This window comes from Trachemys scripta, chromosome 14 (assembly GCF_013100865.1).
Source record: "Trachemys scripta elegans isolate TJP31775 chromosome 14, CAS_Tse_1.0, whole genome shotgun sequence".
Classification (NCBI taxonomy): domain Eukaryota; kingdom Metazoa; phylum Chordata; order Testudines; family Emydidae; genus Trachemys; species Trachemys scripta.
The window spans coordinates 29,439,770-29,460,190 of NC_048311.1; the positions used below are offsets into that span (position 1 = coordinate 29,439,770).

General features: G+C 39.7%; 1 protein-coding gene across 1 annotated transcript in view; it reads right to left on the minus strand.

The window, feature by feature from the left end:
- The window catches only part of ABCA5 (ATP binding cassette subfamily A member 5), a 54,956-nt gene extending 34,893 nt beyond the window's left edge, over positions 1 to 20,063 (minus strand). Inside the window, exons 1-8 of the mRNA XM_034789868.1 lie at positions 19,868 to 20,063; positions 15,673 to 15,791; positions 13,854 to 14,058; positions 12,646 to 12,807; positions 10,959 to 11,056; positions 7,310 to 7,539; positions 5,026 to 5,167; positions 1,373 to 1,561 (exon numbers count right to left, since the gene is read on the minus strand). Of these exons, the coding sequence (XP_034645759.1) occupies positions 1,373 to 1,561; positions 5,026 to 5,167; positions 7,310 to 7,539; positions 10,959 to 11,056; positions 12,646 to 12,807; positions 13,854 to 14,058; positions 15,673 to 15,777 (1,131 nt within the window). The 5' untranslated portion in view covers positions 15,778 to 15,791; positions 19,868 to 20,063. The remainder of the gene's footprint in view (positions 1 to 1,372; positions 1,562 to 5,025; positions 5,168 to 7,309; positions 7,540 to 10,958; positions 11,057 to 12,645; positions 12,808 to 13,853; positions 14,059 to 15,672; positions 15,792 to 19,867) is intronic.
- Positions 20,064 to 20,421: the final 358 nt, after the last annotated feature.

Here is a 20,421-nt window from a genome sequence, read left to right on the forward strand (position 1 = left end):
CTCCATACCCTAATCATTTTCGTTGCCCTTGTCCACACCTTTTCCAATTCCAATATATCTTTTTGAGATGGGGCGACCACAACTGCCTACAGTATTCAAGTCGTGGGTACATCATGGATTTATATAGCAGCATTATGATATTTCTGTTTTATTATCTATCCCTTTCTTAATGGTTCTTAACATTCTCTTAGCTTTTTTGACTGCCATTACACACTGAGCAGAAGTTTTCAGAGAACTATCCACAATGACTCCGAGACCTGTGGCAACAGCTAATTAAAACCCTATCCTTTTGTATGTATGACTGGGATTCTTTTTTCCACAATGCATTACTTTGCACTTATCAACGTTGAATTTCATCTGCCATTTTGTTGCCCAGTCATCCAATTTTGTCAGATCTCTCTGTAACTCTTCGCGGTCTGCTTTGGACTTAACTATCTTGAATAATTTTATATCGCCGGCAAATTCTGCCAATTCACTCTTCAACCCCTTTTCCAGATCATTTGTGAAGATGTTGAATACCACAAATTTTAGTACAGATCATCACGGAATCCCACTATTTACCTCTCTCCATTGTGAAAACTTATCCCTACCCTTTGTTTCCTATCTTCTAACCAGTTACCGATCCGTGGGAAGACCTTCCCTCTTATCCTATGACAGCTTACTTTGCTTAAGATCCTTTGGTGAGGGACCTTGTCAAAGGCTTTCTGAAAATCCAAGTAAACTATATAGATCGGATCATTCTTGTTCACATACTTATTGACTCCTTCAAAGAATTCTGATAGATTGGTGAGGCACGATTTCCTTTTACCAAAGCCATGTTGACTCTTCCCCAACATGCTGTGTTTATCTATATGTCTGCTAATTCTGTTGTTGACTATAGTTTCAACCAGTTTGTCTGGTATTGAAGTTAGGTTTACCAGTCTGTAATTGCCAGGATCACCTCTGAACCCTTATTAAAAATAGGCGTTACATTAGGTCCCCTCCAGTCATCTGGTACACAAGCCGATTTAAATGAAGAGTTACATACATTACATGCCACAGTTAGTCGTTCTTAAATAGGAAAGAAAAGTTACATTTTAAAGAGGAAGTAATTAGGTGCTAGACCTGGAAGTCCCAGGCTCAATTCCTTACTCTGCAACAGACTTCTTGTGTAACCTTGGCAAGTCACTTACCCTCTCTGTTCTCAACTACTCCTCTGTAAAATGGAGATAACAGTTCTTCCCTATCTCACGGGGGTATTGTGAAGACAAATACATTAAGGCTATGGTGATGGAGGCCACATAAGTATCTTAACTAGATTTTATATCATAGCAAGTTACTCTTCATTTGTTTGTGCATGCAAAGATAGTAAAGAATAACACAGTTTACTTACCTGTGCAATCCCAATCAAGAACGTACACTGACACAAGGGGCTTAGAATCCATACAAAAGACTTCGGAAAACCATCCAACAAGACAATAGTGAGACCCACAAAACCAAAAGCCAGTGTTGCCAAAAATTCAACTATACCCACATGCTTTGATTTTTTAAATAGAGGAGTCAGCATGAAAGCAAAGAAAACCTAGAATACAAATTAGAACATCATTACAGAACACAAGAGATCTGGCATAGAAATGCTGCAATTAACATTTGTATCTTCAATGAACAAGTTACTTTCCTTTTACAATAATTGCAATGCTTTGCCAAGACTTTATCCCTGCTAACATCAATACCTCTTTTGGTAAAAATAGGCCTTCAACAATACAACTGATTTCCTAATATTATCCATGTCATAGAGTGAAGAACTGAAGTATTAAACAATAAATTAAGGGAGACATACTTCAATGTTCTTCACATTATTAAACTTTTTCAATCATAAATTAAGAAACTATAATAAATAATATTGCAATTGTTTAAAATTCTCTAAGTGACTTGTATAGATTCATGTAGTAATAAAGTGGAATCTCCAAGCTTCAGTTAGGGTCACAATTGTTATTGAAGTGATCCACAATAGTACAGTAAAAGGAACGTAGTACAACATTTTGCAAAGTTTAGAAGAGACAAGATATGGGAAGTTGAGAGTTAGCACAAAACTAATGTAAGGCCCCAGAGGTCTAGAACTCAGGCCTGCAGTGCTGCTACTGCCATCTCCATGCTGCTGCTGTAACCAGCTTGCACTCCACAGCCCAGGATCCACTGTGGACACAGATGACGGGAAGTCCCACCTCAACAGGTCTGACAGACAGCAGCCCCATGACTCCTGATTGGCTCCCAGCCCTATATAAATCGAAGGGGTGTGCCAGGAAGTGTCCAGGCAACAACGCAAATTCCCTGGAGCTGCCCCAACCATTCCTTGCTCCTGAACTGGTGGCTTCTATCTCGGCTTCCTTTGGACTTCACCTTCTGACTCAGACCCTGAAACCTGACTCGGATTCTGACCCATGGTATCAAACCTGACTATGCGCTCCTCCGCTCCCTCCCTGCCTCCGGTTTGCCTCTGCTCTGACCCTTGGTCTTGACTGCCTGCGTTGGGATGCTGCCAACTGGAACTCTTCCTTCATTAGAAACTCAATCATGCAAGATGCTGAATACTCTGGCCCTGATTCTAGCAAAGCACTCAATCCTGTGTTTAACTTTAAGCACATTACTAGTCCCACTAATGTCAATATAACTGCTCACGTACTTAACCGGTTTGCTGGATTGAGACCGGAGTACTAGGGAGAGACAAAGTAGGTGGAAGTAATATCTTTTATTGGACCAACTTCTGTTGGTTGAACGGACAAGCTTTAGGGCTTTACATAGCTCTTCTTCAGGTCTAGAGAAGGTAGTCAGTGTCCAGCTAAATACAAGGTGGGACAGATTGTTAAGCAGAAGGGGTTCACGCATGTTGTAGTCAATTAACATGAAGTGGACAATTAGCAACTCTGCAATAGTAGGACCCTGGAGGGTTAGTAGGAAGCAAGGAGTGTGACAAATTGATGTAATCAGCCATAAAACCAGTGTCTTTATTAAGTCCATGATTTTTAGTGCACTGCAGAGTAATGAATTTAAGTTCCCAAGCTTGTCTTTTGAAGGAATTGTGCAGGTTTCCATTGAGAACAAGGACTGAGAGATCAGATACAGAGTGATCATTTTGTGAAAGGTGTTTGCCCATAGGTGAGAGAAAAATGATAAAAAAGACAAAAACACCCTGTGTGAGTTCATTAGAGAGCGTAGTGATTGTTTCATTTCACCCACATAGTTGTTGTTGGGGCACTGGATGAGGCACACCACATGTTGTGATAGGCATGTGTGGGATGCATGGATCTCGAAAGGTGAGTTGTGGGGACACTGATCATTGTAGCAGTGGAGAGATGGCTGCACATTTTGCATTCGTTGTTCTGGCAGGGTTTCGTGCCACTTTGAGTTGGTGGGTCCTGGTCTGTTGGGAGTTTATGTCTAATGATGAGCTTAGTGAAGTTGGGCGGGGGGTGGGGGGGTGTTTGAAGGCCAGAAGAGGGGATTCAGAAATGATTTCTTTCAGGATGGGGTCCCCATTGAGCATGGGTTGTACCTGTTTGATGAAACCAGTACAGGTTATGATGTAGGGTGGCAGGTGACAAGCAGAGCTGTGAAGTTGGTGTTCAGGGGGTTTTCTGCTGTACTGTAACGTGTTCTCCTGGGGTATCTGGGTGGCCCATTCTATGATGTGATCTACTTCTCTGGTGGAGTGTCCTTGGTTAGTACAGGCAGTTTAAATGTGTTGAGGTGTGTATCCTGAGCTCTCTTTTGGAGCATATTATTTGGAACCTGAGTTCCTGGCTGTAGATAACAGATTTCTTGGCATATCCCAGAAGTTGATACTGATATGGGACTGTTCTACAGAGAGTGTGCTAGACGGGTGGTAGTTGTGGAAACTGTGGTGGAAATCCCAGGGAGTTCAGGTCATCTGTCCAGAGGATGAAAATATCATTAATGTATTTCAGGTATATGTATTGGTGGTGCATTTTCCCAGAAATTCTTCTTCAAGGTGGCCCACAAAGAGGTTGGCATATTGGGGAGCCGTCCTAGTATCCATGGCTGTACTCATGGTGTAAACAAAGCGTTTATTGTTAAATATAAACTTCTTATGGGTAAGGATGAAATGGATGAGATTGGCAATGTGTTGGGGGTGGATTGCTGAGTGTTGTCCATTGTCTTGTAAATATTTGAAGCAGACAGCGGTGGCGTAATAGTGAGGGAGGTTGGTGTACAGGGAGAGGACGTCCATGGTGGCAAGGATGCTGTTCTGAGGGAGGTTGTTAATGTGGTATAGTTTCTGGAGGAAGCTGGCCCTTTGTATGGTCAGTGGTTTGACGATGGTTTCTATAAATCCTGATATTTGCTCAGTAACAGGGTCGTGGCCAGATATGATGGGTCTGCTTGGGTTCCCTTGTTTGTGTATCTTGCAGAGCATGCAAAAGGTCCCTGGGATGGGTTTGTGGGGTATGAAATTGTAGAGCTTCTCTTGAAGTTGTTTGGAGAAGGATTTGATGAGATCCTTCAATTCTTTTTCCACTGACAGAAGTAGGTCTAATAAAGATTTGACCACACCTATCTTGTGTCTCTGATATGTTGGGACCAACATGGGACCACAAACCTGAGTACTTGGCATTTTGGAAGACTGAGCCATACATGAAGTAGTGGGGTAAAATAAGCAGGAATAATAAACCTTTAAAAAATCCCATGGTATTTGATTTTAATACATTTCTGCATCTTTGGTATTTCCTATTCAAAGCATAGGAGATATAGAAAATACTTCTGTACATTCAAATACTGTGGTAAGGTAATGGTTGGGGTTCAAGTGGCCAGCTCAGTACATGTGACACGAGAAGCTACATAAAATCTCCCAAAACAATTGTGAGAAGAAAGAGAATGGTGCGATAAAGGCAGCTGTTTACCATTTGGGATAGGGAAAACTGCATTGGAAACATGTCTAGAATGGGGGAAAACAGCAGATGGGAAGAAGCACATTGGAGAGAGTGATCTCAGTGAACCACAAACAAATTGAATTCATGAAACACTTACTGAGGATATTCCATACAGGAAAAAAAGAAGAAATATCACAAAGGAGCTACTTTGGGGAAATAGTGAAGAGGCTGTTGCAATGACTGCCATGAGAATGGACATGACAAAAATCAGAGTTGTGTACAGTAGAACCCAAGACAGCCTGGAAGAAAAGGAAAAACAGGGAAAATTCCTAGATTAACTAAATAATTGTACTGGAGTAATTCAAAGTTACAATTCTTTAATATTCCAGAATGCTGCACAGAAGGGAAGCAAAACAATGTGCCAGAATCTCAGAGGAAAGGAGGTCTCTAAGTGCAAATATTATTCTAAGCATCATTGCATGTACTTTCATCCTAATTGCATCAAAATAAAGCAAAACATTGTTCTGAATCTACAATTTTGTAATTTCCTCATTTAATTGAAACAGGGTCAGTGAGGAGCAGCTTTCAATAATTAAAGAAAATGCTACTTAAATTTTAATGCCCTAGTCAGTCCAGTAATACAATATTCTTCTATATAAAATAAACCTTGTTGAAAAGTCAGAGAACAATTTCCTTCTTAGGAAACAGATGCAGCCTGTGCAAGGGTAAGAAATGTGACACATTTTACTTAGGGTATATCTTCACTACCTGCCGGATGGGTGGGCAGAGATCAATCCAGTGGGGATCGATTTATCGCATCTATTCTAGACGCGATAAATTGATCCCCGAGTGCTCTCCCGTCGACTCCTGTACTCCAGTGCTGCGAGAGGCGCAGGCGGAGTCGACGGGGGAGCAGCAGCCGTTGACTCACCGCAGTGAAGACACCACGGTAAATCGATCTAAGTATGTCGACTTCAGCTATGTTATTCACGTAGCTGAAGTTGCGTAACTTAGATCGATCCTTCCCACCCCCCTCCCCCCCGTGTAGACCAGGGCTTAGCTAACAACTCACTAGATTAGCCCTTTTATAGTGCTTCCAATTTTCAAAATGCTGCACAAACACCACTTAAGTAACATGTCTGCAGGGATGCATTTTATAGAGGGGTTCCCTAAAGCAGAGAAGGGAAGTGACTTGGCCACATGTATCAAGAAATAGTGACTGGGGGGTGGAAGTAGTCTGCTAATATTCTAAATCAAGGGCTTGATCATGCATTGAGCATTTATTAATGAGAACAACCCAACTGAATCAACTGAACTATTCACAGTAAAAAAGGATTATATTTGGTGGTAGTTTTTTGCAGGATACAGCTCTAGTACACCAATGGTCACCATTACTGGGCATGCAAAGATAAACTAAGATCATTTGTTCCCCTACAACCATATTGTATTAAAATGAGCACACCCACGATATGGAAGAATAGACATTACATGGTATAGTATCAATCATTAAAGAGGATGCACTTTAAAATCTGAACGTCTTCTGCACAGATCTCTCTCTCAGATAGGTTACAATACTACAGCAGTATTCAATCAACCCCCATACTGGAACTGATGTGAGTGGAAAGGAGACTGTCACTTGTCCAACTCAACATCAGGAAAAAGGAGTTTCTGAGCTAAAAGGAGGAAAAAATATAGCTCATGCACACAGCATTTTATTTATTCACATCAGGCATTTGGTGTATTTTGAGGGATTTCTTTATATCCACTTAGTAAGGAATGTTCAACCTCACAAATACAAAATGACTGCCGAGAAAGGAGTACTGTGGAAAAGGATCTGGAGTTATAGTGGATCATAAACTAAATATGAGTTAACAATGTAACACTGTTGCAAAAAAAGCAAATATCATTCTGGGATGTATTAGCAGGAATGTTGTAAGCAAGACATGAGAAGTAATTCTTCCACTCTGTTCAGCACTGGTAAGTCCTCAACTGGAGTATTGTGTCCAGTTTTGGGCACCACCATTCAGGAAATATGTGGAATCTCCATCGTTGGAGGTTTCTAAGAACAGGTTAAACAAACACCTCTCAGGGATGGTCTAGATAATACTTAGCCCTGCCTCAGTGCACGGGACTGGACTAGGTGACCTGTCAAGGTCTCTTCCAGTCCTGCATTTCTGTGGTATAAAGCAGAAGAATAATGGAAATATATATGAGGTTTTAGATGAAGCATCATCATTGTGACATTTGCTTTTCAAACAGGCACAAACGACTATGCTATTATAACTGTGTTTAAGAAAGACTTGCCCAACATTCTCACCAATATGACAATAGCCTAAAAAGAAGATTAACAGTAACCAATTGGTGAATTTTAAAAAATTATAAAATAACATGACATTTACTATATTTATCTAGAACGAGAGTTTTGTTGTATACTCACTTACCAAAAGGCGGTGTCATGAAGCCCCATGATCTTTAAAAATTCCTTCAACTTCTTCTCCTTTTCTGCCACAATATGAATTGCCAAATAGTACCCAAAGGGTGAGAAAGCTATTACTAGGTAAATTAAAATAACTGCTCGAGGAAAATAATCGATTTTCATATCAGCAGCCTCTCCCATAATAACAGCTTTAGTCGATTCCAGTTCTTCCCAAACTGAATGATTAGTCTTCAGCTAAAAACAAAGTGAAAGAATACTTTAATCCGTTTGGATTTTACAGCTCCACCAACCGAAAAAACAAACAAACAAACAAACCCCAAAATACATTAACAGGTAAATTCTTTTTTGAGGTAAGACCCAATCCTGGAGGCATTTACACACATGCCATACTTTACTGACATAAGTAGGCTCACAGACTTCCCTGAGACTTTAAACAGGTTCTTGTGTGTGTGTAGGTCTTGGGCCTAAATTGTACCAAGTCCCAGAATATCACAGTTGAAGAAGTAGGGAAACATGACCTTCTATGGGAAGATGGAGACAGTGAGTGAACAAAACTTTGGGATGTCCATCTCCTAATAAGGGGACCGACCTGTGCACGAATTTGTCAAATAGCGACTAGAACTAGAAAGAAGTAGTGGAAAAGAATTCAAAACGAACACTGACCAGGAACAAATCAAACCAATCCATACATGTTAGGTAGTAAAACAATTAAGAACTTCAGCTCAGCAAGGTAGAAGCTTCATCCCACTGCAAGACTGGATTAACCCCCTTTAGAGAAAGCGGACATTTGCTAGTAGGACACCATGGTACCCACTGTCCAGATTAGCATGCCTGATTATTACAGAATGGCTCAAAACCTCAACTTGTGACAACTGTTGCACACTCCCCACTAAGAATTTTTAGAAAATGGCGTTATGTTCAAGCTATTAACCATGGCAATCACCAAAAGTGAAGTTAACAGGGCTATGGCAAAGCACTAACTGCATTCAATGCTATTGACATTTGCCCACGAATATTACCAATGCAATGTGAGTATTTACAGTACATAGCGTAAAGAATCCACAAGTAAAGCAATGGGATGAGTAACGCTGTTTTTCAAAATTTCCATATCTGTCACTTGAGTTCTGCAAAAGCTGTATGCAAGTTAGATACAGAGTCCAAAGTATTCACGTCCTTAGGATCTGCCATGGGAGCTACTCCCTAACTTAAGATTTGTCTGGCATCTTTTTATCTATATGAGGTGTAAGCTTACTGTATCACCCACACACAGCTCTAAGAGCAGTTCCATTCTATATCACATACCTAGCTATTAATGGGGATTGTAGCTATTAAGTCAGACCCGGGATACAGTTCATACAGTTACAATATCTTTGGAGTAAAAATGTGTCTTGTGGAATGAGAATTATCCTCAATTTCTTGGCTACCAAAAATCGGTTTCATTTCTGCCTTCTGTCCCAAACCTTTTACAAATCCATCAGTAGGGGGACACATGCCTTCCTACCAATCACCACTCAGACTGGTATTAAGCATGCATCCATTAAAAAAATCCATCTGGTTACAAACCAGAGTTGCAGCATTAACTCAATTAAAAATTTAAAAGGTTCACATTTAATACAGACCATGTAAAATAGATACACAAGATTGAACCAATAGAGCAAGAAAACCCCTTGCTTACCTTGCTACACTAGCTCAAATACCATTCTGTGATAACTGTTGGCAACTGCTAACATTTTTAATGACTGCCATTACATACACATCACACTCACGTATTTAGATGCATAACAATGTACAAACAAAAACAACAAGGAGTCTGGTGGCACCTTAAAGACTAACAGATTTATTTGGGCATAAGCTTTCATGGGTAAAAACCTCACTTCTTCGGATGCATAGAGTGAAAGTTACAGATGCAGGCATTATATACTGATAACTATATACTGAAACACCAGTTTCAATTATTTTGGTAATTTATTTAATAATACCTGCCAGTATATAATGCCTGCATCTGTAACTTTCACTCTATGCATCCGAAGACTTGAGGTTTTTACCCACGAAAGCTTATGCCCAAATAAATCTGTTAGTCTTTAAGGTGCCACCAGACTCTTTGTTGTTTTTGTAGATACAGACTAACACGGCTACCCCCTGATAACGTACAAACAGTTTAAATGTGAATACTCATTGGTGCAAAAATATTACAAAAATGCAAGAAAATCGAAGGGGAACACATCTTGAAAGAAAACTTTCCTGAACCCCTTCTTCTAGCCTTCAAACACCCCAACCTTGCCCATCTCATCATCAGAAGCAAGCTCCTCACAGACCAGGAAACACCAACTTGAAGCAGCACCAGACCCTACCATAGCAACAGATGCAAAACCTGTAGCCATATTTCCACTGCTACAATGATCAATACCTCCACAACACACCTTTCAAGATCCATGGGTCCTACACATGCCTATCATATGTGATGTATTTCATCAAATGCCCCAACAACAACTACGCAGGTTAAACCAGACAATCACTGCACTCTTGAATGAACTCTTGCAGAAAAATAATAAAAGACCCATCATCTGTGTGCAAACACTTCTCACAAAACAATTACGCCGTATCTGCCCTCTCAGTCCTCATCCTCAAAGGACACCTGAGCAACACCTTCAAAAGATGAGCCACGAAGCTTAAATTCATAACACTGCTAGACACCAAAAATCACGGATTCAACAGACAGTGATTTTATGTCTCATTACAACAATTTGTAACCCATTACCTCTACACTGTCCTATGACTGCAGAGGTGTTAATTGCTCACTTCATTTTGAATAGTTTCTTACAACAGGTGTTACTCCTTATGCTTAATTGTCTGTTCAACCTTTAATTTAGCTGTGACACTCTAATTACCTTCTCAGACCTGAAGAAGAGATCTAAAGCTTGTCTCTTTCACCTACAAAAGCTGGTCCAATAAAAATTACTCCACCCACCTTATCTCTCAGAAACATTTTGTTAATCAGCTGTAAACCAATTTTAGTACCCTATACAATGCTTCAGGAGCACAGCTGTACTGATACACCCTGCCTCTGCAGCGCATCTGGTGAAGATACTCTATGCTGACGGGAGAGAGCTCTCCTGTTAGCATAAAGAAAACCATCTCCGCAAGTGGCAGAAGCTATGCGCTGTGCACATAAGTGCTTATATTGGTTTAACTTAGGGCTTGTCTACACTGCAAAGTTGTTGACAAAACTTTTGTCTTTCATGGGTTCTTAAAATAGCCCCCCTGCAAAAGACAAAAGTTTTGCCGACGCAAGTGGCAGTGTGAACGCAGCTTTGTCTGCAGGAGTGCTCTCCTGCCAAAAAAGCTAACGCCGCTCGCAGGGCTGGAAGTATTTTGTCGGCAAAAGTGCCCACAAAGTACCAAAAAAAAAAAAGCGTTTACACACGCTGACTTTTAGCGATAAGGCCTTGTCGCTAAAAGCTGCGTGGTGGAGACAAGCCTTTATATTGCTCGGGGGTGGTGGAATATTCACACCACTGAGCGACATAAGTTTTGCCGACATGGGCTGTAGTGTAGACACAGCCTAACAAGACAAAAAAAATCTCATTACAAGAATACCAAAGCAAAGGCTATTTAAGCAATTTTGCCTTTTCATTTTACTTATCTATATTTACCTGTATTATTGCTGCATCAATACAAGCTTGTAGAGCTGCAAATCCCGAGTGCCAGTAGGTAACAGATTCACATCCCTTTGATAAACTAGAACAACTGGCTATGGAAAAATAAAGACATTTTAAAGCAAAAACCTGGAGTTATTTGTTTCTTGTTCATGATGTAGAATCATAGAATATCAGGGTTGGAAGGGACCTCAGGAGGTCATCTAGTCCAACCCCCTGCTCAAAGCAAGACCAATCCCCAACTAAATCCCCAAAACCCTTAGTGGCCCCCTCAAGGATTGAACTCACAACCCGGGGTTTAGCAGGCCAATGCTCAAACCACTGAGTTATCCCTCTCCCTTTAGATACTATATCTAAAGGGAACCCTTTATTAATGGTGGAAATGGGGGGAAAACAACTTCTTTGGAGTTAAAAATGTAACCAACAAAATCTCATTTAAAGCATTATAATTAGGGTGATCAGATGTCCCGTTTTTATAGGGACAGTCCCATTTTTGGGGACTTTTTCATATATAGGTGCCTATTACATCCCACCCCCTGTCCCGTTTTTTCACAGTTGTTATCTGGTCACCCTATAATAAAAGACATTTTTCTCTAAAGCAGACATAAAACTTGATAGATATACCATAAAGCCAATGGCAACTTCACAAACCGATGGCTACTATTACAAGGATAATAGGATACAACGAATCACAGGATAATTTTTCAGCCACTTTGTGGGGTGAAGATTGAGAACCACTACTCTATATTATGGACAGAAGCCTGCAAAGTTACTGTAATGAAAACCAAACTGTTTTGCAGTTAGGAGAGTCCAAAAAGGATTCCAAAAGAGATTTGCACGTGGACTGAAAAAGCTAAGGAAACAAATTGGTGAGAACAAGACCAAACTGTAAATTCTACCGTAACACTTTAATGGAAAATTATTAACTTCACAGGTAATCATTCCTAGAATTAAAATACAACTTTAAGACAAAATGTGTATTTCACACACAACTTTTCACCACTAGAAGATTTTTAAGTTTGGATTGTCTACACTTTACTCTTTGAAGAACATTTTTCCAGTGTTCTTAAAGAAAGGTAAAAGGAAAACAAGGTTATCTGTAAGAACACACCCTCTTGTGGTGGAGGAGTTTGTGAAGATGCTGGGGCTCTCTCTAGAGCTTCTCATGTTTTAAGCAGTTTTGTACTTTTCAGAGCTTCTCAAAGCAGAGACCTAGGCTGAAATCCTGGTGCTAAAAAGCTCCCACCGCCTTACGTTTTCACCGCTTGTTTTTTACATGCTTGTGAAGAACCAGGTAACATTAAGTCACTCTATAAATACCACCAAATTATTACTGATACATAAAGATGATCACCTAACGCAGATATTCATTTGTGCCTTAACTATCCCTGCAACCATTCCCAATACAGGAAGATGACTCCTAGCTTTTTGTGGGAGTTTCCCTATCAATAACGCAGTCCAGCACATCTCCTGTGCATCAAAATACCCCAAAGAGTGAAAAACCAGCTCCCCCCCCCCCCTTTCATATTGTACTGATGCTAATGCCACCACTGTTAATGCTCTTTGGCTTTCTCATGATAACACGTGAGGTAGCAAAGTCTGCACTTAGCATCACATGTGATGACATAATAAAAGTAAGTCAAATTTTCAAGTTCAATGCCTTAAAAGTAGCATGTATATTTACCTCTTGATTCTACATTGATAGAAGACACTGTGACCGCACCAGGAAAGAATCTAAGCTGGTAGGACATGGAATCTTTGAAAACGACACCAACAAACTTTGAGGGGTTAACAGTACTAGCCTCTTGCAATTCTTTTTCACTGAAAAATTCTTCTGTAATTACATCTGCAAAATATTAAAAATTAGAATTATATCAGAATGCTTCTGTGAGAAGAACAATCAAAAGTGGACTATGTATTTTAAGCAAAGATTGTGTCATTTCTAAATAGGGAAACTTGTTTTCAGTATTCAGGGCCAAATTTTGGTCCCATTGAAATTTATGAGTATTTTTCCCATTTACTTCAATGGAGCACAGATTTAAGTCTCATCACTTGACAAGTCTGGTATGAGTTTTTAAAGGAAAATACATTTTAAAAATGAAAAGTGAAATTTTGCAGGGACTCAAAAACATTTATTGTTGCGATCAGAAGCCACGCATCACTCCCAAATGTGAAATTCATCAGAAAGAACTTGAAACCAGCAGATCAGGATACCCAGAAAAAGAAATGAAAGTTTCAGGTCGTGGTACCTGTGATTCTTTTCCTCTTGGCAGTCATGTACCATCTAAGCTACAAATTCATATGAGGTTTTGGGGGTAGAATCAGTTTCAGCGACACAGCTGTGCCAGCTCTATAGAGGAGGCACAACTTAACTGTGTTTTTTTAATCAGTTTCAAAACCAGATATTGACATGCTGCTAAATGAAACATTCATTAAAAACAACTTGTTTTGTAATACTCAAAGGCTCTAAACCTGAAAGCCCTAGTTAAAATAAACTAATATCTTCCTTAATTTACCATACAACTGCTCTCAGTAAATCTGTTAGAATCTTTTTAGTCTGATGATACTACCTCGCACTAAGTCCAATCCTGAAACCCTCACTCAGATGAGTCATCCTGGACTTCAGTGGGATCACTGATGTGAGGAAAGGGTACTACTATGAATAAGGGCTGCAAGATTGAGCACATGACTGGCATCACACAATGCTCATCAGCTGAAGCAGACAATGATGGCATCACAGCCCCTTCAAGATCTCAGCAGTAGAAGGGAGAAATACTGTCTAATCTACCTGAAGAGGACAAGTTTGATCAGCCATTCAAGCAATAATATCGTATTTTCCATCTAAACACAAAAAAGAACATGAGATGTGGAAGAATAAAATAAATACAATACCATCTGCAAAGTATTCAAAAGACACTTTCTGCATGATTTTTCTTGTCATGTTTGTCACTGGTGTGTATCCAAGAATGAAGTCCAAGAGCATGGAGCGATCTAAAGTACCAAGATCAGTGTTGGGCACCTCACCAAACTTCCTATTTGGATGCATCATGCTCATTAATATAAGCCAAAATAAAAAAAATAGTGGAAAAAGGACTTCCTGTTGAAACAACAACAACAAAAAACAAGACAACAATTAAAATCTCTCCTTTACTTAAATTATAAACGCTTCAAGAAGTGACTGTGTCCTTTTCAAATTATTTGATTGTAAAGCTTCCTGTACATTTATCGAACTACATAAATAATCATTTCAATCTTGGCTGTTGCTGTATCGTAGCCACAGGATTTTGCTAACAGTGATAACTTGGGAAGCTGTCTTAGGATGCAAGTGCTCCATTCCAACTCCTAAGAAGTTATAAACCAAAGAGCAATCTCTGTGCTCAGTTACACTGAAATTGGCGAAGTTATATGGATGAAGCTGATGGCAAAATTTGGCTTCAGATGTTTTGGTGTCTGGTCTCTTATCTAGAACATGATTTGGCTTTTGGTATAAACTTAACATTTGCATTATCTGAAAATGAAAAAGAACTTGTATATATTTCCAGTCATGGAACAGTTAAGCAAGTCAAGCCAAGCCTTGTCTTGCCAAACAAGTAAGTTAAATGTTTTCTTGTTGACCCTTGTGGATCCCCCTAAAAACCCAGGTGCGTCACACAATAGAGCTGTTAAGCAAAATTTTATAATAGGTAAATGTTAGAAATGACATCATCACAAATACTTCCAATACAATATTTTAATCATTGTATTTATTGATTTATTGTTCTGTGGTGACATTTTGGGCTCGTGTCATGATTACACAATGGTACCTTTCAGTCCTGACTTCCAGAGTTATGTGTATTTATATAGTTCATATGCTGAAATGGAGGGTTATAGCTATGAATGCTCTTTCTAGTTCTGCCACTCTCCTGCAACCTGACACTGGGTGAACCACTTAGTCTGCCTGCAAATATTTCCCCATCAGCAAAATGGGTATTGTAAGGCTTCATTAATGTTTTATAACATGCTTTGACATTCAAGGATGAATGATGAGATAGCATTCTGAAGTATTATTATGTTATTCTCAACAACACTATATTCTTAATTATCATTTAAACCATTTGTAAACATTTGCTTGAACGGTTCTTACCAGGAACCCCAACAGGCAGTTCTATTACCTAATTGCTCTTATCAGTAACAAGACATTCTAAACTTAATCTTGTACTTTATCAGTACTATTTTACTACATGTAATTCTGCCCTAAAATAAGTAATGTTATTTTACCCCAATTGGTCAGTTATACTCTCTAGAAAGTGAATAGAGAAACTGAAATTACCACATTCATACACAGCAAGACTATTTCTATAAAAAGAACAGGAGTACTTGTGGCACCTTAGAGACTAACAAGATGCATCCGAAGAAGTGGGCTGTAGTCCACGAAAGTTTATGCTCTAATAAATTTGTTAGTCTCTAAGGTGCCACAAGTACTCCTGTTCTTTTTGCGGATACAGACTAACACGGCTGCTACTCTGGAACCTATTTCTATAAAGTATTTCTTGCCAAAGGATCACAAGGATGACTGAAGGAGCTAATATATTTCAGACCTGAGCTCACACTAATCAGTTATTCCTTCAATATTCAGAGACAATTTAACAAAGCTTAGTTTTGTTTCTAAGTCAGCTAATTTTTCAATCATAAGACACAGACACAGAGACCAGTAAATGATCACGTAACCTACCTGCACACTACTCTTCTTAGTCCTGCATTTAACAAGGTAGTTCTTGAATAAAAGAGCTTTGGTTTGTCTCCACACCCCTGCCTCCCCTGCAGTTTCTGCGGCCATTTTTCAAGAGTAGCCTGTTTAAAAAAAACAAACCAAAAAAAAAGCATTTGAAGTGACAACTATTAGTTGTACCTATTCACTTTTTTTTTTAATGGAAAAAAGAGAAACTATGTGCCAGCCAATTATATTGTTCTATACCACTGATAAACTGTTTTCCATTGTGTAAGCCCAATCCCACATTACGTTAAGAAGTTTGCACAGATACACACCCTAGACACATTTTTCAATTACAAGACAGATGTCGCACTGGGCTGCCTTATGGAAGCTTGGCATTCTGATATGTCTTTTTGGGAATACAATCTTCTATTCCAGCAAGTAAGTTTTCATATTAAAGTAATAAATAACCCTCTATCTAGCCTTAATGGAAAAAACCTTTAAGCCCAAGGATAAAATAATGCAATGAGCTGTGTGCCTGTGTTTGCAGACAGTCTGAAGCAATACTTCCAGGTGGTGTCAACTACCCCCATTCATCCCAATAGTGCAGTAACACTGAAACCTAATGATAATATAAAAGGAGCTTTGTTAACTACTTCACTATGATCACAGCATGCAAGGAAGAAGAGAAAAGCATCAAATTATAAAAATTGTACAATCTCATGTGTGAATTTCTGGAAGATTACCAATTCTCATTTCCTTAATTTGACCCCTGGTTAGGCTGGCTCCATGGGGTATAAAAGAGTGCTGTGCACTGTCCTTTGGAGAAACAGATTTGAACACATTCTTCAAACAAACAGCTTCAGAGAGGTATCTGATCTAGTGGACTACACACAAGATTGGAGATCAATCTTGGATTTTTAGTCCCAGTTCTGCCACTGACTTGCTGTCAGGCTTTGGGCAATTCACTTAACCTCTATGTGTCTCCATTTCCTCAGTTGTGAAACAGAACAGTAGTTACCTCCATAACAGAGATGTTATGAGAATTGGTTTATGTTTGCATACCACTTTAAAGACATAAGCCTCTCTAGATGATTAGCATTACCACCTTCACTGCCTTTCTCCTTAAGCCAACGGTGGCTGACAGCATAAAGAGATGACACAGTATCCTTAAGAGGAGGGTGAAGCATGTATCATGGTTTAGCACCCTTCTAGCTACTAACTTGTAAACATATGTCTATCCTCCAGGAGGAAAAGGGGAGAGGGATACGACAACGTAAGAACGTGGCAACTCAAAACAACAGATGGATGAAAAATGTACAATTTCCAGTAAACTTTGCACTCTGTTTCCAAAGGAAAGGGAACAACATTGGGCAAGTACCTTATCTGAAATGAATAGAGCCCACAGCATTGGGATGCTCTGCCACTAAAAGGGTTGTAAACAGTTATAGACATTGCTCAAATTCGGTGCCAGAATGCGAATGTTGATAGAGTTATAATAAAAATAAAATAATTATCTATTGATATTCTATAGTTAGGACTGGTAAATATTTTTTTTTTGCCGTACATTCAAAGTGCATGTAGCAATGTCCATTTACTCTGTCCTTTTAGACACCAGGTAGTTTAAGGTTACAGTACTCACTAAACTATGCTGCTAAACTATGAAAACTTGCTTTTGAGAGTACATAAATCATCTGTCCAAGAGGACAGGCTCAATTAAACTGAAGCTGACATGATTTATTTTAGTTTGTGGCACCAAAAACATAAAGTAAAACAACCTATTTGTAGCCAGATGCATATATCAAGTTTGTATGGGGGGGTAGGGTGGGGGAACAAGACTACTCCCGGCTTATCTAGGCCCTGATGCTGAATTCAAATCCATCTAGGCTGACTCTTGCATTTGTGCAGTACCCCACTGACTTCAACATGAGGCTGTAATGGTCCATCCACACAGATTCAGTTGCAGCATTTGGATTATTTTTGCAGGTTCACAGAAAAGCTAATCTCCCGGATGGATTCCATTTAGAATATGTTGCATCACATTTAAAAAAAACAAATCCACCTTATATTTTAAACTCCACTATTTTTTCCCCTTTGTTAACAGAAAAACAAACCAAAAGTTCTTTAAAGGCCAACCTATGTTAATAATTAGATCTGATGGTGAAATGTGCAGATATAATTTCTCTAGAGATTTTCAAGTCAGCTACTTTAAACGGAATGAAAAACAATGTTGTGACAACAGGCATTGCTAGTTGTATTTATTTTCACTGTTGTTTAAATTCTGCTCTTGAATTTCAAACATTACAGAAGCCATCAGATTCTGCAAACACTTTTGCCACCAAGCAGCTCTGCTGATTTACTCCCTGTGGGTTTGCAGACCTGGGGACTAAATCCGCATGCCCTCTTTTATCAGAGACTTTACTCTCTTTTAAGGTCAATAAAAATGTAGCCTATAAGTTAGGCAGTTCCCATTTAACCAAATAGTCATTTAAGACCAATTATAGTAAAAATACTTCCAAGCATTTAGTGGGTAATTAACCAAATTACCCAGTTCTAGTTAAGGGACAAAAATAACTTCAAAAGCATTAAATTAATCCTTAATATGACCTCTTGTAAAGTGTCCTCATGGAGGACTACAAAAGTGCATAAAATAAAACTGCATTTCAGACAGCTGAGAATATACCAGACTTCCTTGCAAACACAGATAAAGGAAGTGGTTTGAAGCAACTCTACCTGGCCCCGGGGGTGTTTCAGTCAAAGCAGTGCCCAGAAAATTACTGTCTTCCTAAGTTATTTTCACATGTGGGATGCGGACGCTTATATCAATGCAGCACAAGGACAGTACTAAAAAGAGAAGCTGAGGGGACTAAGAGATTATTTTTCTGCACCAAATGGCCTTTCAACATCAACTGCACTGACTTTACTTGAAAAAACAAATAAACGCTAGACTGTAGAATAGTCATTCACAATTTAGCTTGTTTGTTTGTTTAGGTTGAAAGTGAAGGTAATGTGCCAAACTAGCCTCATTTGGAAGCGTGGTTGAAAAGCAACAACCAAGCCAGCGCTAAATGAAAAATAAAACCCTGGTCCAGAAAGATGACACTATATGTAGGGATGAAGAGATAAATAGTTCATGGTCATCCAGTTGTAGGAAGGCACCAGACATGATGACCATAAAAAAGGGAAATGCCCTCATCCTGTCTGCCACCTTCTCAAACATTTTAAGCTAAGTGCTCGATTTAAGAATTTTACAAAAGGAACTAAATTCTTCCTCAGAACTGCATCTCTCTCTCTCTCTCATGAATGCCAGCCGGACCTCAGTGTTGGTGGAACACAATACATTTATCTACAAGATAGAAATGACAATTGAATTGCAGGATAACATCAGTTGAAAATATAATCCACCAAGTTGCATTAAGAGAATGGTTTACACAATGGCTCTTTCTTTTCTCAGTGGTCGGAGACTTTCCTATTCCTCTCTGATCCGGACAAATGCTCTCCCGGCCTAGAGACTTCTAGCAGATTCCTAACCGCAAGTTCTCTCTCTGACACAATCTTTGTTTCTTTGCCTGTGAACTTGTGGAAAATGCCCTATCTTGGTCCTCTCCATTTTTCATTTCCCTCCCTTGATTCCCTTTTTCTCCACACTCTCTCTTCTACATTCACGCAAACCTATCAGAACTAAAATACATGCATAAACTACATTTCATAGTGTTTACTGTACAATTAGGGGAGACTGTAACAACATATATAGTAGCTAATGCTCTGATTAAATGAAAGGTTTCACTTGCTTGCATACAGTTAGGCGTCTCACCCATCTTTTCCTATATCATCCGTCAATACAGGATAGCATGGATGCATTACAATAGATAGTGGACTGGGGTGGGGGGAGTTTCAAGAGTGAATAAATATAAATCAGAAACATCCCTAATGTTCCAATGTCCAGCATATTAGCCTGCCACTTGCTTTGCAGGTCTGGGATTCACTCTTTGGACAATAAAACGTTAAACCAACACGTATACAGAAAAGGCAATCAAATCTCCTCTCCAATGGATACGTGGCATCCTACCTGCTAGCTCTGTTTTATAAGTGACTAAAGGCCCATAATTTGAATCTAAGCAACTAAAGGCCCATAATTTGAATCTGACAACCCATTCCAGCCTCTGTGCCTCCATTTCCCCATCTGTAAAATGGGGGGGTAATGATATTCACCTACCTCATGGGGCGCGTTTGGAGAACACAGGGACGTCCTCAGACGCAAGGCTCTACAAAAAAGCATCAAAGTATTACACACAACTAGCACAAGCAAATGGAGCCTTGTTGACCATCAGGATAGACAGCAGAGAGGATGGGGTTATTACTACCTCTTTATTTCTAGACATTACAAATACACATAGCTATCCACCGGCCATGCCTACATCAGACAGTAGCTATACACCAATAGATCACAGGGGATATGCGAGCCAAACTGATCACGGCATTGCCAATGATATGTAATCTGTATAACACAGACACACACCCGACTTCTTAGAGCCCTTCCACCACACATCCCCTCCCCCTCCCCCAACACACACACACACACACACACCTCCCCCCCCCACGACTTCTTAGGGCCCTTCTATCACACATCCCCCGCCCTCCTCACTCACACACACACACACACCCCTCTCCCCCCCCCAACTTCTTAGGGCCCTTCCACCACACACACCCCCCGCCCCACACACACACACACACGACTTCTTAGGGCCCCCCCACTAGACTCCCCGTGGC